At 39.4% G+C, this 16,659-nt stretch overlaps 3 protein-coding genes across 3 annotated transcripts; all 3 read right to left on the bottom strand.

Annotated features, from left to right (window-relative positions):
* Positions 1-3,655: 3,655 nt before the first annotated feature.
* LOC111671852 (zymogen granule membrane protein 16-like) lies at positions 3,656-5,368 on the bottom strand. Its single transcript, XM_023429075.2, has 5 exons — positions 5,269-5,368; positions 5,149-5,186; positions 4,992-5,044; positions 4,569-4,695; positions 3,656-4,251 (listed from the first exon to the last, which is right to left on the bottom strand). Exons 3-5 carry the CDS (start codon positions 5,041-5,043, stop codon positions 3,927-3,929), a joined length of 504 nt encoding a protein of 167 aa, XP_023284843.1. The 5' UTR covers position 5,044; positions 5,149-5,186; positions 5,269-5,368; the 3' UTR covers positions 3,656-3,926.
* A 1,193-nt stretch (positions 5,369-6,561) lies between these two features.
* LOC111671811 (zymogen granule membrane protein 16-like) lies at positions 6,562-8,454 on the bottom strand. The gene is made up of 5 exons (XM_087180070.1): positions 8,415-8,454; positions 8,189-8,225; positions 8,044-8,096; positions 7,415-7,541; positions 6,562-7,255 (listed from the first exon to the last, which is right to left on the bottom strand). Exons 3-5 carry the CDS (start codon positions 8,093-8,095, stop codon positions 6,931-6,933), a joined length of 504 nt encoding a protein of 167 aa, XP_087036196.1. The 5' UTR covers position 8,096; positions 8,189-8,225; positions 8,415-8,454; the 3' UTR covers positions 6,562-6,930.
* A 123-nt stretch (positions 8,455-8,577) lies between these two features.
* On the bottom strand, positions 8,578-15,036 carry abrab (actin binding Rho activating protein b). The gene is made up of 2 exons (XM_023429028.2): positions 14,119-15,036; positions 8,578-12,952 (listed from the first exon to the last, which is right to left on the bottom strand). Exons 1-2 carry the CDS (start codon positions 14,904-14,906, stop codon positions 12,469-12,471), a joined length of 1,272 nt encoding a protein of 423 aa, XP_023284796.1. The 5' UTR covers positions 14,907-15,036; the 3' UTR covers positions 8,578-12,468.
* Positions 15,037-16,659: the final 1,623 nt, after the last annotated feature.

Below are 16,659 nucleotides of genomic sequence, written 5' to 3'. Positions count from 1 at the left end.
CTCCACGCTCTCCCTGTTTGTGCGTGGTGCATTTACGTGCTGAAATCACTATAATAAAGCCCACAAATATTCTCATAGGTAGGGTAATGCACGGCATGAGCACATTCAATTAGGCTACAGTTAAACTCAAAAATGCTGCAGATTAAATACATAGCCTGCAGCAACAAGTAGGAAGCAAAGGTACGCTGTATTTTCTTTTGTATTACAAGGCAATGCAACAAAACCACACACAGATACACACACCCACAGTTAATAACCCTGAGCCTGAGAGAATAGAAAAGTTTTCAGTTCACTTTTGCACATGGACACAATTGTGATAGATCTGGTCATCAACTAGTTTCTTCCCTACAAGTGGTCCAAGGTAAACAAAAGCACCCTCATTAGGTTATATTTAGTTATATTTGTTTTCAGGTTGTCCATCCATCCCATTCTTGAGAACACGATATCTCAGTAAAGCCTTGAGAGAACTTATCCAAATTTAGCAAAAAATTCACTTGGACTCAAGGATGAATTGATTAGATTTTGGTGGTCAAAGGTTAAGGTCATGATGACCTCATAAAACATGGTCTTGGCCTTGAGAACACAATATCTCTGGAAATCTTAAAGCGAATCCCTTCACATTTGGCAAAAAATTTCCCCTGGGACTCAAGGATGAACTGATTAGATTTTGGTGGTCAAAGGTCAAAGTCAGTGTGACCGCTCAAAACACTTTTTAGCCATAACTGAAGACTTCACACAGCAATTATGACAAAATTTCACACAAGCGGTTCATATTTTATATGAGTCTGGATAAATAGGGATATAACCTGAAACTAGTCTGAGTGGCGGAGGAATACAACCGCAAGCCTTTAAGTTAGGCTAGGCTAACTGTCTCACGGCTCCAGCTTCCTCCTCGCAACTAATGCTTTGCAACAAAGCAAATAAGTGTATTTCCCAGAAAACTCAGTGTACTTAAAATGCATACAGGAACCAGGAACTACTTGCAGACAGTGGTGTTCACCAGGAACATAAAACAGGTCATCATGCAGTTTGCTGAATGGAACAGGTCCAAACTAACTATAAGCATTTTCACCAGATCAGGATCATAATCTGGGCACAGTTACAAAACCACCATCAGGTGACCTCAGGAAAACTGACTAGATAATAGCTAGAGGTAATCTGCCAATAATCCTATAAATCAATGTCTATACCATGTACATAGCATATAGGCAGTGAGTTTAAGGTTTTGTTTATTCTTCTATCCTGTTTTGCTGAGGCCGAGCGCAATGAGGCTACGGCTAAGTGTTATGTAACATAATCATCACTTTGTGCGTCTGAATTATCCTCTACATCCATAGATTCAGCTTCGTGGATGTTCTTTTCGCACTCAGCTGGCAAAGGCAGTAAAACAGTAGCTTATTTTTACAGTGACGGTGTCTAAGTGTGCACACCGTAATTATCTATGACGTGACAGCTACAGTAAATCCTTGTAAATCCTCTTCGGTGCACAAATGAAATAGAACAATTTCAACATGACACACCCTGCTGTCCAAAGAAAGGAGAAGAGCAGTAGATTGTGCAGTGTGTTATTACTTATTCAATGTGTTAATGGAGCGTGCAACATTTCTTCTTTATTGTGTGATATCTGTCTTTGAATAATGTTGGAGACTGAGGGTAGAGACAGTATGAGACATAAATAAAATCCACCAACTGAGGTCATGTAGTCATTAAAGTGAGTAAGTTTAAGTGAAAGTGTAAGGCTGTGGTATCTCCACAGTGAGACCAGTGTTACAGGTATTGCAAGTAGGAAGCAGATAAACAAAACCAATTGTTATGCTCGACCCACTGTCTGTCCATCTGTTACAGTCTGCCTCATTCTTGTGTTGTCACTAATATTTATGTAACAGTACGAGGAAGTCTGTCCGTCTTTTTCAGCCTATTTTTTGTGTATGGAGCGAACCGTAACACGCACCAGCTCACACACAGGTGCGGCTGCCGGTACGTTGGAGTGTTTTTCTAACTTCTTCCTGAATTCCTCTTTTGTTTTAAAGTATGTTCAGCATGTTTGAGTTTTCCGTGTAAGTTACAGTTAATGTGAATATGTAAGTTGGTGCATGCGTGGTTGAGCTTCGTCTTCCTGCCTGTCATAATGGATGAAGAAGGAAATTGGGTGACTCGTGAGTTCTTAGATTGGTATGCAAAAAATAATAATTAAAAACAAAGGACAGAAACTGAAAAGAAATTGCAACAAGAACATTTCTTGTGAAAAAGTGTAATCATAGCGCCTACTGTGTCGAGGAGGGCAGTGAAACACACTCACATCTCTGCAATTAATGATCTTCTTTGGCTATTTTAAAACCTTATTGAGCAATTTGTCCAACACAACAATGTGGAACTCCAGGAAATTGGCATGAACATAATTATCAAATGCCAACATGGAGGGCTCATTCAGGAAAGACTTAAGACAAGCCTGACAAATAAATGACGACTATAATAATGGAGTCCCAGATGATAGCTACATTTAGTGCAACGATGGAAAGGAGAAAACGTTTTACTTTCTTCAGGCAATGACCTCTGTGACCTCAGATTGTCACACTGACAGCTCCCTACACTAAAATCAAAGCATTACTCTTACAACTTGACATATTGATCAGAATAATCATAATCAAATCTTTTTTTTAAAGAGTTTTTATTGGCAGCCTTCTTGGCAAAAACTAAATAATAGAACCTCACCATTACGGTCTAAGTTAGGGTTAGAGTTAGGGCCGTGACACAGTTAGTTTAGCTTGTCATACAGAATGGACGCAGTGGGAAATTCCTAGTGTCGCTCTGTTCAAAGGAAATAAGTCAGCACACCATCAACCATGCCAAGAAATACTAACCACAGATATTCAACACCTGCAAATAACTCCCCATGAAATCAAAACTTGTTTTTGTTTCCCCGTGCCTCAAGTCTTATTGCAAAGCCAAACTAATCTTGAAGCCAGCTTCCTATTTAATGGACAGGTATGAAGGTGGTATTAATTTTCTCATTTAACCCATGGCAAAAAAGAAAAAAAAAAAAAAAAAAGCAGTATTTCCCAAAATGTCACACTATTGCATTAATGCCTGGAGAATGCCTGGTGACGCCTCTCAGAAATACCAGCAGTAATTATAGTTTGTGTTTCCTGGTTGAATCCAAGAAGATGTTTACAAAATAAAAAACAAATGCACAATGATGATGTTTTGATTTTTTATTTTTATTCAACATATCTTATATATATTAAATATGTAAAAGTGAATAATGTGCACAAATGTAAAGATAAAATACACATGTGGAGGTATTTTATTTTCTTGGTTGTTCTTTTAAAAGACACAAAATAAATCATGAAAGCAAGAATAAGGTCAGCTGATGTAGGCTACAACAACAGAATGCACTCTGGTACTTTGTGGTTGCTGAAATGTGTGTTTTAAATAAATCCTCTCAACCTATACAGACTGCGATTTCTGTGTTTATCAGTATCTATACGCATAATAACTGGGTCACAGGAAGATAAGTAAAAAATACTTCTGGAAAATTACCCTGTAGTAACTTTTTTAGATGTAAGTGTTTTAGAAATCTGAGAAAGAGGGATATTCAAAGTTCAAAGCCCACAGAACGTTTTGCTAACACACAATAAATCAACAAGAGACGATAGACATTTAATTTTACTTTATTTAATGATTTATATGTCTGTCACAATGGAAATGTTAATAACAGTTAATTACAGTTTACTGACCTGATAAGGACATAAGTTAATGAAATATTACTCCACTAAAAACACTAAAATGACAATTCACAAACAGAAGTAGTAGAAAAAAAAATGTTATATTAGAAATGACTAATTATGTGTTTGGAAGGACAATAACTTCATTCTTTAATTAATGGCCAAATGTTGGCGACTAACTCCTAACTCCTGCTCTCCTCCTCAGTGTCCAGCAGTGCCGTTTACAGCTGGATCTACGACACCCCAGTGAGCTCCGATGGAGGTGATGGCTCCATGGACCCGGCCGCTGATGAAGCGCAGCTCAGCTTGGCTGTGGGTGGGGTACATGTTGAAGGAGTGGCCTGAAGGCTGGCCTGCACGCAGCGTGCGACCCCTGTTAGTGGTGAACACCACTGACTGCAGGTAGTGAGCGTATTTTCCAGAAATCTGGATGATGGCTTCGTCGTCATACAACTCCATCACCAGAGGATTGCCAAACTGGTAGCCAACAAAAGAAGACCAGATGAAGCCGTAGCGGAACTGGAAGCTGAAGAAGCAAAAATAGACAAATGTATCACAATGGAGAAGTAATGTATCCATACTACTTTAATTCATATGGCCCTTGTTAACAAAAAAACTGCAGGTGAACTTTACAGCATATCAGTATATCATCGACATACATATTGTTGATTTCGGCCTCTTAATGAGATTTATTGACAATAAGGAAATATAGAATAACACCAGCCTTGTCCTTTCGCATATCATTTACCCTACAACAAAAAATACTATACATTTACTTTATTACTTTATTTGTTATCATTATCCAGAAACTGCAAAACCAGATGAAAAATATTTAATATTCACCCATAGATGTAGTTGTTGTATGCCTCCCAAACTCGGACAGCCGTGATACGGCCCTCTCCAGTCAGACTGTAAGAGGTGCCACTCCCTGACCCCACGGCTGGGGAGAAGGAGTAGTACTGAGGTTGGACTGCAAAGACAAAGAGATGCAAACATTAACTGACAGAAAATTCTCTTTTATTTCATTTTATTTGATCTTATGTTTAATTTTGTTTGTCTGGTACAAATATGTATAAATCAAATTTAATTACAGTAAATTATTATGTGTAGTGTTTGCTCAGTAAAGTGTTTTCAAACATATCTGATTATCTGCAAAATACTACGTGCCTTAAACTGAACTGTTAAACAAGCATAAGCTATTTTTTATGAGCATATTACATGTCAACAGACTATTAAACTGTGATTAATGTGATAAATGAAACTTACCATCAGCTAACACACAAGCTGTGAGCAGAGCGAAGAGGACAACGTGGTACATTCTGTCAAACAAATTGATAATGAGGCAGAATTATTGAACCAGGAATGATTTTTACCCAGCAATTATTGAGTTTATATTGAACACAGGGTGGATCTGAATTTTTACCTGTTTAATTTATTCCTTGCAAGATGATCAAGAGATACCTGGTGACGATGAAATGAAAAAAATCAGAATGTAATACATTCACAGTTTGAAGTCTGAGGATCAAAATAAACACATACTTACAGATCAGGTTTCTAAATGTGCCGTAATGTTGTCTGGGCTTCAACATCTGTGTGTGCAGCTTCACCTCCTCTCAGCGTTCTGTGTCTACCTGTGCAGAAACCATTGCTTTTATATCAGTTTCTGAGGCATTCCTGAGCACATGCTTAATTGTCTGCACTGCAAGCAGACACAGATCTACTTCCTGGTTGACATGGATTCAAAGAAATACATGAATAAACATTGTGCTTCCCTCTTATCTGACTGTAAACTTCAAAGTGTGTTTGAGTGATCGGAAAAAATGTGGCATGATCAGTTGATCGTGACGAGGTGATGGAGGAAATGCAAGCTTGGGGCAACTGAAGTTTTGAAGCAATACATTTTTCACATCTTTTCTGCTAAATGTCTCCATACTAACAGCCACAACTCAAGTAAGAAGCATAAACCTCATACATGGCTGCAACCAGATAAGTCCAGGGCAGAACTTGTTTCCCTGTCCGACCATGTGACTCATCCATTCTGCATGTGGACACTTGGGGTATTCAATCATACACAACAAACGGTAATAATAATAATTTAACATGCCAGAATTAAATCCCCCCTTCAGTACAATGGATAACGCCACTTGGCCAGGTGGCACGCATTATTTATCAACTTCAATTTAATAGAAAATAATCTGAAAAGCAACAGCACGGACAAGCTTGTCAGACAAGCACGAGAACTGACAATGAAAGTCCATTTCTGATTTTATTGTTGGCATATAAACTGTTCCATCGTCGGACTGGCCATCGGGGGCACCGTGAGAATCAAAACAAGACATTATACTGAAGTACTGGTATGACCAATTATAGATATCAAACAGAGGGAATTAGAAGTAAAGGCTTGTCTCTAATAAAAGCCTGCCTTAAGGCCTGTTACCTTCTGTACTTTTTGGCTGTTTCAGCCAAAAATGGAAGGTAACAGCAACAAAAAACATCCCTGAACAATAACTGTTTGACACAAAACACCATCACCTGACATTTAATGGTTGTGTTCCTGCAGTGCAGCCTGTGCTTTAAGAGAGTGTTACATTCTTTGTATGACAGCTAGCTAAATATAATGTTGCTACTGTGTAAACCGAAGCCTATAGACTTTTAGTCAAATTACGACAGTTTCAAGAGGCCAGGACATCCACCTATTATTTCGTCTCCACTGAAGAAAATACATTCATATAGAAAGTGAATGTCTCCCAACTACTTTAATTAAATTCACTTTTTAAAGAAGTTTTAGCTCCAGTTCAGAGACCACAGATCTTCAACAAAAACAGGGAGCAAAATGTCACCTTCAGCTTTTTATTACTGTATAAAGATACATTACTATCTTGTACATTATTCCTTTATTTAATAGTTTGTATGTTTCATACAATGCACTGGCCTGATAAAGACATAAGATAAAGACACATTATAAATTAAAATGACAATTTTCCAACAGAAGAACAAAGAAAAAACACAAGGCAATATCAGGAATGATTAACTATGTGTATGGTTGTACATTATCATTTCAGAGACTTATGTATGAAAATACTACTACAGAGTATACACTGTTGTACATTTGATTAAATTAGATTTTTATGTTTAGAAATTTTGAAAGCTTTGCTCTCTCATTAATGGCCAAATGTTGGCAACAAACTCCTATTTGTTCTCCTCCTCAGTGTCCAGCAGTGCTGTTCACAGCTGGAGCTACAATGGCCCAGTGTGCTCCGATGGAGGTGATGGCTCCATGGACCCGGCCACTGATGAAGCGCAGCTCGGCTTGGCTGTGGGTGGGGTACATGTTGAAGGAGTGGCCTGAGGGCTGGCCTGCACTCAGCGTGCGACCCCTGTTAGTGGTGAACACCACTGACTGCAGGTAGTGAGCGTATTTTCCAGAAACCTGGATGATGGCCTCGCCTTCAAACAGCTCCATCTCTTGGGGCTGGCCGTATTTGTAGCCAACAACAGGAGACCACAAGAAGCCGTAGCGGAATTGGAACCTGATGAATGAAGGGGAAAATAGACAAATTCAATGTAAGAGGGCATTTCCGATAATTGCTGCTCATAATGTTGCATTAAGAAAAAAACAGTAGATGCATTTACAGATCATCATCGAGTGAAGCAAGTCACTGTATTAAATATAAGTATTTGATATTCACCCTCTTATGTAGTTAGAGTAGGATTCCCAAACTCTTACAGCTGTGATTCCTCCCTCTCCAGTGATAGTGTACGGGTTGCCGCGTCCTGAGCCCACTGGTGTGGAGAAGGAATAGTACTGAGCCTGGGCTGGAAGAGGAAGAGATACAAATATATCATGAATCAGTTAACACGAGTAAAACTTTTAAACAGCAGTGTCATAAAAAAAAAATTTAAAAAAAGCAGGAGCAAGGATATACTTTATTTTTAAATGAAATCTTCTAAGCATACTTACAAGATACATACATTGATTGTATGAGCATGCCTAAAAGGAACAATGTTTAAGGTTGCAAACACTCCTCTGCTATCCTACTCTATATTTATGCCCCAATAAACTTTATAAACAAAAGAATAACACATTGTAAAATACTATGGATTTTGGTCGACCCATTCCTAATATTCATACTGGTTCTACATGTTCATTCTCATAATTACAAATATCTGATAAATATTACAAATACTGCACAGGGCAAGTTGCCTTAGAATTATACTATTTCCAAATCATGTTTACTGATGCAGTATCTCTGTTGCTTGTTGAATTTTAACACCCAAATGACTGATAAGAAATAAACATGAATAAATGGATACTTACCGTCAGTTAAAGCAGAGGCTACAAGAAGAGCAAAGATGGCAACAAAGAACATTCTGTGAAAAAAAGATAAGATTATTTAACTCTGCATCTCATTTGTGAGCGATTATTGTCTACTGTTGGAAGGATAAAAACAATGACTTCTCACCTGTCTGATTTGTAGTTTCCTCTGTGATAAGAATAAACCTTAAGCAAACCAGACAGAAAATGTAAGCATGTTAATAATCAGGGTTTTGTTTGTTCTAAATTCAGCATTTCAGAATAACAGTTTCTAACTTTGTCTACTTTTGGTTGCCTATATCATTATCTTGGAAAAGAGATGACTTAGGTTCAACAACTGGTAAAATCAATGGAAATCAAAAAGTAATACTCACAGTTCAAGTGTGCATTAGAGTGAAGCTAAAGCATCAATGTGTAGCAAAACACTCTGGTAGTACTGTACTTATAGTACGAGTAACCGGAAAAAAAAAAAACTTTAACGGTCCTTCCTATAAGCGGATGCAATAACTGCCGGGTAATCAGACAGAAAGATGTGGGTGTGTTTTTGGTCTTTTATTATTGATGGTATGGCAGGAATTTTTTTCTGCGTCAACATGTCAACAGTCTTCTGATGCTAGCAGTGATGTTTACAGCTGGATATACAACACCCCAGTGAACAATCAGCAGTATGTTTATGTCATCCTACTTTTACTGAAATATATATAATAAATTTTACTGTACTGTGTGTAAGCTTTGTGAGTATGTATGTTTGTGTGTATGATAAACCTGTGTAGATAACTAACATGTGAAACTGACAAATAACATGTTCCTTCACAAATAAGAAACTGAATACCCCAAGTTTTGCTTTAGCTAGCACCAAGCTACTTTAGCCTTGATGGGACTTGTCTTAACCTCTCTCCTTAAGAAAACTGGAAACATGCAGACTATTCAGTTTGGTATGGATGTTCAGTCAATGGGAGGGTCATACTGAAGCGTTCCATTGATCAGATTCGATTCCTGCAAAACATCTGTCTACAAGGAAACAAATGCATCATCACTTGTCGTAGACTGATTCATGTGCTCAGCATTCTTGCAGGAAGTGACAGCCTTTTTACTTTTCATGTCATGACCTTTATTTATAACATTACGTGTGACTGGCGCTACCACCTCATGAGAAATTTAATCTGCACATACCTCATCTCTTTTTACTTCACGGATCAATGTTTCTGTAAAGAAACGTCCTGGAAACCAGTTCTTGAGGCTGGAATTCATCAAAACTCTCTAACCATCTATCTGTAATAATAAAATAAACATACAGTAACTACACTATCATGTGATACGATTTTCCATGACCATTGACAATGTTGGGTTGTGTTGTTGTTGAGTATTATTAAATTCAGATTCCTCCATCAATCACTAACTCACTCACACACACACACACACACACACACACACACACACACACACACACACACACTGTGTAGGTTGACATACAATGTTTTTCAGCAACAGCGTCCAAAAATAGCATCGTCCCCTCTAGGCTCTTTGCTAATGCTAGCAAGCCGACTTTTGAAAAAAGTGGAGGTAGATGTATATCTGTTTTTCTGAATTTCAGTCTCTCTGATATCATTTTCTTTCTTTCATCTCTCTCTTTGCTGCTCCACTGCTCCAACCTTTGTTTTCCATGATGTTTTAAGAAGCACAGTTTCTCACCCAGCTGGTCAGCTAAATTCTTATTTGCAAATAAAGTAACTCTGTATTCATTTGTTTGTATTTCAACAAAAACACTCAGAATTGATCAAATCTGATTGAAAGAAAAAAAAATGTCAAGATGAGGCACAGTTGTTGGGGGTTTGGAGGCCTTCTAAAGGTCAGAGGCCCCTAGGCACCGGCCCAATATCGGCCTGGTAGATAATCCACGCTTGGCCCGCTTATCCAGGAACACATAAAGCTTTTTTAAATTGATGAGTTTTCTTTTTGTTTTATAAAGAAAATAAAGTCCATTTACTGGCCCTGTGTGTTTCTTTACGGGCCCTCTCTGTATGCCTGTCATTCATGGTGCACATATGAGCATGGTATAAAAAAATTAAGGGAACACTTAATCATCACAGTATAACACCAAGTCAGTTAAACATCCGGGATATCAATCTGTCCATTTACGAAGCACAAGTGATTGTGAATCAATTTTACCTGCTTTGGTTCAAATAAAAGTGACAACAGGTGCAATGCAGAGGCAAAAGCAAGACAACCGCTAAAAAGGAAATGGTTTTGCATGTGGTGGCGACAGACATTTGCTCTCTCCTTCTCCTTCCTGACTGATTTTTCTCTTGTTTTGTGTTTGGATAGTGTCCTTGTCACTACTGGTAGCATGAGGCGGTACCTGCAGCCCAATCAGGTTGGATATGTAGTCAAGCTCCTCAAAGATGGCACATCCATACGTGCAGTCGCAACAAGGTTTCCTGTGTCTCCCAGCACAGTCTCAAGAGCATGGAGGAGACAACAGGATACCGGCCGTTACATGAGGAGAGCTGGACAGGGCCGTAGAAGGGCATCGACCCAGCAGCAGGACCGGTACCTGCTCCTTTGTACGAGGAGGAATAGAAGGAGCACTGCCAGAGCCCTACAAAATGACCCCCAGCAGGCTACTGGTGTGCATATTTCTGACCAAACTGTCAGAAACAGGCTCCATGAGGGTGGCATGAAGGCCCGACGTCCTCTAGTGGGACCTGTGCTCGCAGCCCAGCACTGTGCAGGTCAAGAACACCAGAATTGGCAGGTCTGTCATTGGCAACCTGTTCTCTTTACAGATGAGAGCAGGTTCACACTGAGCGCGTGACAGGCGTGAAGGAGTCTGGAGACGCCGTGGTGAGCGTTATCCTGCCTGTAACATCATCCAGCATGACCGGTTTAGCGGTGGGTCAGTGATTGTCTGGGGAGGCATATCCTTGGAGGGTCCAAGGATATCCATGTCATAGCCAACAGTACCCTGACTGCTGTTAGGTACCAGGACGAAATCCTCAGAGCGATTCTCAAGCCAGAGTGTGTAGGCAGTTCCTGGATGATGAAGGCATTGATGCCATAGACTGTCCAGGAGCTCACTGATCCTCTGATCCAGGTCTGGGAGGAAATTCCCCAGGACGCCATCCGCCGATTCATCAAGAGCATGCCCAGACATTTTCGGGAGTGCATACAGGCACGCAGGGGCCATACACACTACTGAGTCACATTATGAGTTGCCATGATGAAATTCACACAAGTTGGATCAGCCTGTGATTTAAATTTTCTACTTTGATTTTCAGTGTGATGGTGAATCCAGCCCTCAATGGGTTGATGATTTTGGTTTCACTCAAAGATCTGATGTGTGATTTACGTGTTCCCTTAATTTGTTTGAGCAATGTATATATATATATATATATATATATATATATATTCCTGTTCTGTAACTGCTGGATGCGTAAATAAGCAACTGTTTGCTATATGTGAATGTCGTGATCACAGCTAGTTTTCACTATAGCCTATGATTAGACTCTTTAATGCAAGTTAATTAATGCTAGTGAATACCTAAAAAGTACAGTATGCCTTAATATGACATGCCTTTTACTGAAACGGTTTCAAAATAGAAAACAAATATCATCTTCAATTTGTCTCCAGTTTAATACTAACAGTAACTCCCAACATTAGGGGTGTTCTGTATGTATGATTTTACAAACCCCGATACATTCCTCAAAAATTCAATAACTGACAGAGAAAAGGCAAGTTTTTCCTTATCCAAAGACAGTCACAATCATCCTTTACATTAATTATAAGAACCTCAGTATAACAGGCCATGAGATGTAAAAGTGCTGTGGTCTGCTCTGTTCCCCTGCATTGTGCCTGGTACAGTGTAATGAATGCTGAGCTGCAGGAATTCAGGCAATGAAACCCAATGCCTGTTTGAATTACTGTGCTACAGTATACTGCAAAGCTGCTTGTTATGTGTTATATTAACACATCCTTAAATATCTCATTAACATAAGCCATAAAGAAAGTGCAAAAGAGGCATGTATGAATGGAAGCATAAGAAGCCAAAAGCTAGGATGTTATCTCTCTGGAGCTTCCAGAGCTTGTGAATTAGAACTTCAAAGTCTTTGGAGATTTCCCAAAATATGTGCATGACAGCTACAACTCACACATCCACAACACTGACAGGAAGAGTTTTCAAGTATCTACAAAAATAGCAGTAAAAAATTCTTTGCATAATCCACATCAACTTATCCACTAAACTTTGTAGTCTCTGTATCCCCATGTTATTGTTCTGCAAGTGTCCGCTGAACAGATCCAGGCCAAATTGTATTTTTAATCCTCCTCTTAGCTGTCTGATAATGCCTGAGGTTATTTCACAAGTTCCACTGTGCCAGCCAATTAAGTGTTAAGAGGATTTCCAGTACAACATTGACCCAGGTGTTAATATCACACCAGCAGAGTAATGATCACTCCATCATCCTGGCCCTGCCACAGCATCTCCCCTTCGAACGCAACCTTCCCATGTTTCCTGGCTCTCATCAGAATCCCCACCACCTTATCAGAGATCCGGACGTATCTGTCAAACAGCTGTCCGAACGTGATGCGGGTCTTTCCGTCTGGGTCCGGATCAGCCATAGTCCTGATCACGTAACACATGTCAGCGATCTCACGGTGGATGTGTTGCTCGGCACGTTTGGCTCTCTCCGCTGTTTTAGTACCTTCCTTGGGGCGTCCGTAACCTTCCTGACCCTTCTGGAGGCGGAGAGACATGGAGTAATCATAGTCAAAGTATTCACTGAAGGGGTTTAGTCTCTGGTTGACGGTGTGCTCTGATGCCCAGTTCTGCCAGCGACTTTTGAGATTTCCCACAGCACTGTATTTCTTGGAGAGAGCATTGATCTTGTTGGCATCTTCAGCTTCCTTTTTGTACCTGGAAGGGATGTCGGATTACTTTACAAATAAATATAAATGTACAATACACTCAATCTCTTGAGCCTACAGGGAGTAAGGGAAGTTCCAACAGTTGCAATATGCAACAGTAAGCGAGTTTTGCACCAAAAATGGAGAGGAACCAGCTGGTACCGGTTGTCATTGTAATGTCAGAAAGACATTGGACTCTAACGACTCATTAGATGTTTGGAAGATGTTGGATTTTGGTTACTTAACAATACAACTTAAAACCAAGAAAATATCAATGTCAGCTGTCATCAGTGTTCTGTGTCAAGTTGATGTTAATATTAGATGTTGTCCTGACATCGAACTTTGTGCCTATTTGTGGCTGTGTAACATATTGCAAAGGGCTCTGTGCTCAGCGCTTTGGCGATCATGTTAATGCCATTTAGTGTTTCAGTGTGGGACTTAGTGACAGCTGATAGACGTGCTGAAAACGCATCATGTCATTATGCATTATGTTTCAAAGAAAATAAAATCAGATGTGCAGAGTTTATTTTTATGATCCTTTGTGGCTGATAAATAGTACTTTACTCTCTAGTATTAGTATTTTCCAGGTGTTGAGGAGAAGGCAAACAGCAGGAATATCATACTTGCTAACGTTAACATGAGTAAGGGAGGTACTTTTTTAGTGTACTTTAGCAGTAAGCAGTAAGTTGAGATTTTGGACAAAGTGTCATCACTGACAGCTGTAGAGTCACACAACTGTAATTTTGGAGCTATAAATGGCAACTTATTGCCTTGTGTGACTTCTAGCAGAATTTTTTGAGGGCACTATATAGGGGATAGAGCGCACTATACAGTAAATAGGTGGTGATTTCAGACACAGCCTTTGTGAGGACTGTGATAGCATTCTCACAGCTATAGCTGCTGTGTCTCGCTGGGATCGTGGAAAGGTGGCAGACATCCATCATAATGTGGCAAAGTGGAGTGCCACACTGATCTCTAAACAGTAATTTTACTTGTTTCCAACAAGTGGCTTCATTTCCAAGAGCTGAACATGTTCATTTAAAAGGTATCATGAAACTGTATAATGAGTTCTGACCTTTAAGAATTTACCAGATGGAAGAAAATGTTATATTATTTGGTTCAGAAAAAAACTTCTCTCTTTACTAAAAATACAAACTAAAGCTCACTGATACTCACGTTGGGACTGCAGGTCTTTTAATCTTCACTGCTGATTCGGAGTCTCCTTCACAGTCTTTTTGCTCTGTTTCTTCTAAAAAGTTTTCAGTTTGTGTTTCAGTGTCCATTATGTCCAGTCTCTCCTCCTCTGTCTCAGGATGTCCACTCTCCTCCTTATCTGTACTACTGGTGTCTGCCTCTTCTGGTCCTCCTCCTTCTTCCCCGAACTTCTGCTCATTCTCCACCTGCTTCCAGCTTTTGGTCAGTGATGAAACCATGTTGGAGCACTTCCTGCGGCGCGTGGGTGAGCTTTTCTTCTTCAGCAGCCTGTCAATCTCCTCTCCTGATGGCAGAGCCTCACCCTTGATCTTCTCGGTCAGGAGCTCGATGCCTGCACTTTTCTCCTGAACCCCGCTGGTCACCGTCTTCACCACCTGCTTCGTCTTGATACGAGACTCCACTGGTGGCTCAGCCGAGGTCATAACCTCCTGCACCTTCCTGTGAGGAGTTGATGTCTTTTGAGCTTCTCCAGAAGTAGTTGCATTATTTTGAGGAATTTCTGTAGGCTGGGTTTTAGAGGTAGGAGGTTTCTTGGGGACCCATGTCTTCTTGGGTTCCTCTGTTAGTCTTCCCAGTGAAGATGGGGCCCAGCCAGTTGGTTCGCTGGCCTGCTTTGTCTTGTTCGCCGTCACCCACTGCTGCCAGCTGCTCGTCAGGCCGCACACCATGCTAATTGTGCGGAGCTTCTTGATGTTCTTGTTGGTCGATGGTTTCCTCTGGGATGCCTGGCTGCTCTGTTTGTCAGACATAATCAATGTGTCAATTTAGGCACAACTAAGTGAGCTGTCAGATTCGCTACAATAAACTCATCTCCTCTCCGCTTGAATTTCTTTTTTATTGTAACTTTTTTCTCCCTCGACTGCTGTCTACCCTTACGCTTGCAGCTACGGCTCTAAAATGGGGAGGGCAAACCCTAACATGACAGTGGAAAGTATTCGAATCATCCCAGGCTACAGACCTGATCGTGTTTCCCTGACACTGGTCACCCCTACGTACTCGTGTTTCACCACAGATTGTGGAGCTTGTAACTAGAGGTAATCAGGGCAGTTGATCTGTGAGTGCTAAGTTTAATTAGTAAGTGCACAGATACATGCAAGATCATCAAAGACATACCACTTGATATTTGCTCTGAATGTCCCCTATTAACTTTCTAGTTTATACAAATTTTATATTGAATCTTTTTATGATATATTATTCAAGTAAAATACATATATACTATATGTAAAGAAAATTAAATAAGTTCTAATCAAGGGTGATAATGACTCATAAAAGACTCCCACAAACTTTGATGACCTTGTGCACTGGGAGATAATGAAGTAATCTCATACACTACTCAGTATTAAGTTTTCTCTGCTGCTGAATGTGGTTTCTTTCAGGGAGCGGGTGGTGATGATGGTTGCTTAAAAAAAACTTCAACCATCACTGTGTTTACAATAAAAGAGGTTAGAATACGCCCTCTGAGCAGTACTACTTCTTTTAGGGCAGGAAAATGAAACACTCAGAACTTCAATATTCAACTTCAGTCCAGTACTTGGGTAAATACACTTAGTTACTTTCCACCAAGTTACATAATCTTAACAATACACTGTGAAAGTATAAATGAAAATGTTACTTAAGCATGAAATAATATATTGTATTATAAGTCATGCATTTTTGTATAATTAGCTTTTGGAATTGTATCTATTTTATATGGTTTTAACAGCGCTTCATGTTTTATATGCTTGTCATGTGCTTTGTATGTATCTTAATGTAAATATAGCTGTCAGATAGTGGAGAAAAAAGTACAATAAAATACAAAGTGACATGAAATGGAAATAATCAAGTGAAGTGAAAGCGCTTTATAGCTGCACTTCCTTACGGTACTTGAGTCAGTAATACATTCCACCACTGGTCATTCCTGTTGTCAGGTTTGACAGCTGCAATAGTAACGCTTTCATGGGGAGAAGTGAGGAGGTTAATGAGATGACATACTTTTGCCCTCAGTGTTTCAGGGAAGGAAAAGAGAGATGCTCAAAAGTTGAAATAAAACAGAGACATCCTTCCTCTGTCACCTGGAGCACCATATAGATTTAAAATCCCACAATTAAATCTAAATAGGGTTTAAATACTAAAATCATTTCACACATATTGTTTAGAAAAATCCTCCATACAAGTTTAAAGATCAAATTGCAAACGAATGAAACTGAAGAAAAATCCAGAAACAGAATCAAAATGAGACTCTAAATTTTATTATTTATGGATTCATGGCTGAAATTATATTTTATAAATGCAGTGACTGGGCAACCTACATAAAAGCTTTTGAAGCTTATTGGGGTTGTCCCATTTTCACCTATTGCTACTATTATGTTTGATACTTGTATTTTATTCTTTATTTCTGATTTGTGAGTGAAATAAAAGGAATGATGATTCTAATAATCCCAAAAACACACAAAAAAAAGACCACCAGTTTGTTTTTCTTTGTGTGTGTTTTATAAAGCTTGAAGGAGCTGCAGCCAAGACAGA

Source organism: Seriola lalandi, unplaced genomic scaffold (genome assembly GCF_002814215.2).
Source record: "Seriola lalandi dorsalis isolate HSWRI2012SDOR001 ecotype SW California unplaced genomic scaffold, Sedor1 jcf7180002054887, whole genome shotgun sequence".
Classification (NCBI taxonomy): Eukaryota; Metazoa; Chordata; class Actinopteri; order Carangiformes; family Carangidae; genus Seriola; species Seriola lalandi.
Note: the sequence above shows the minus strand (reverse complement) of the source record. Positions and strands in the feature narration are given on the sequence as shown.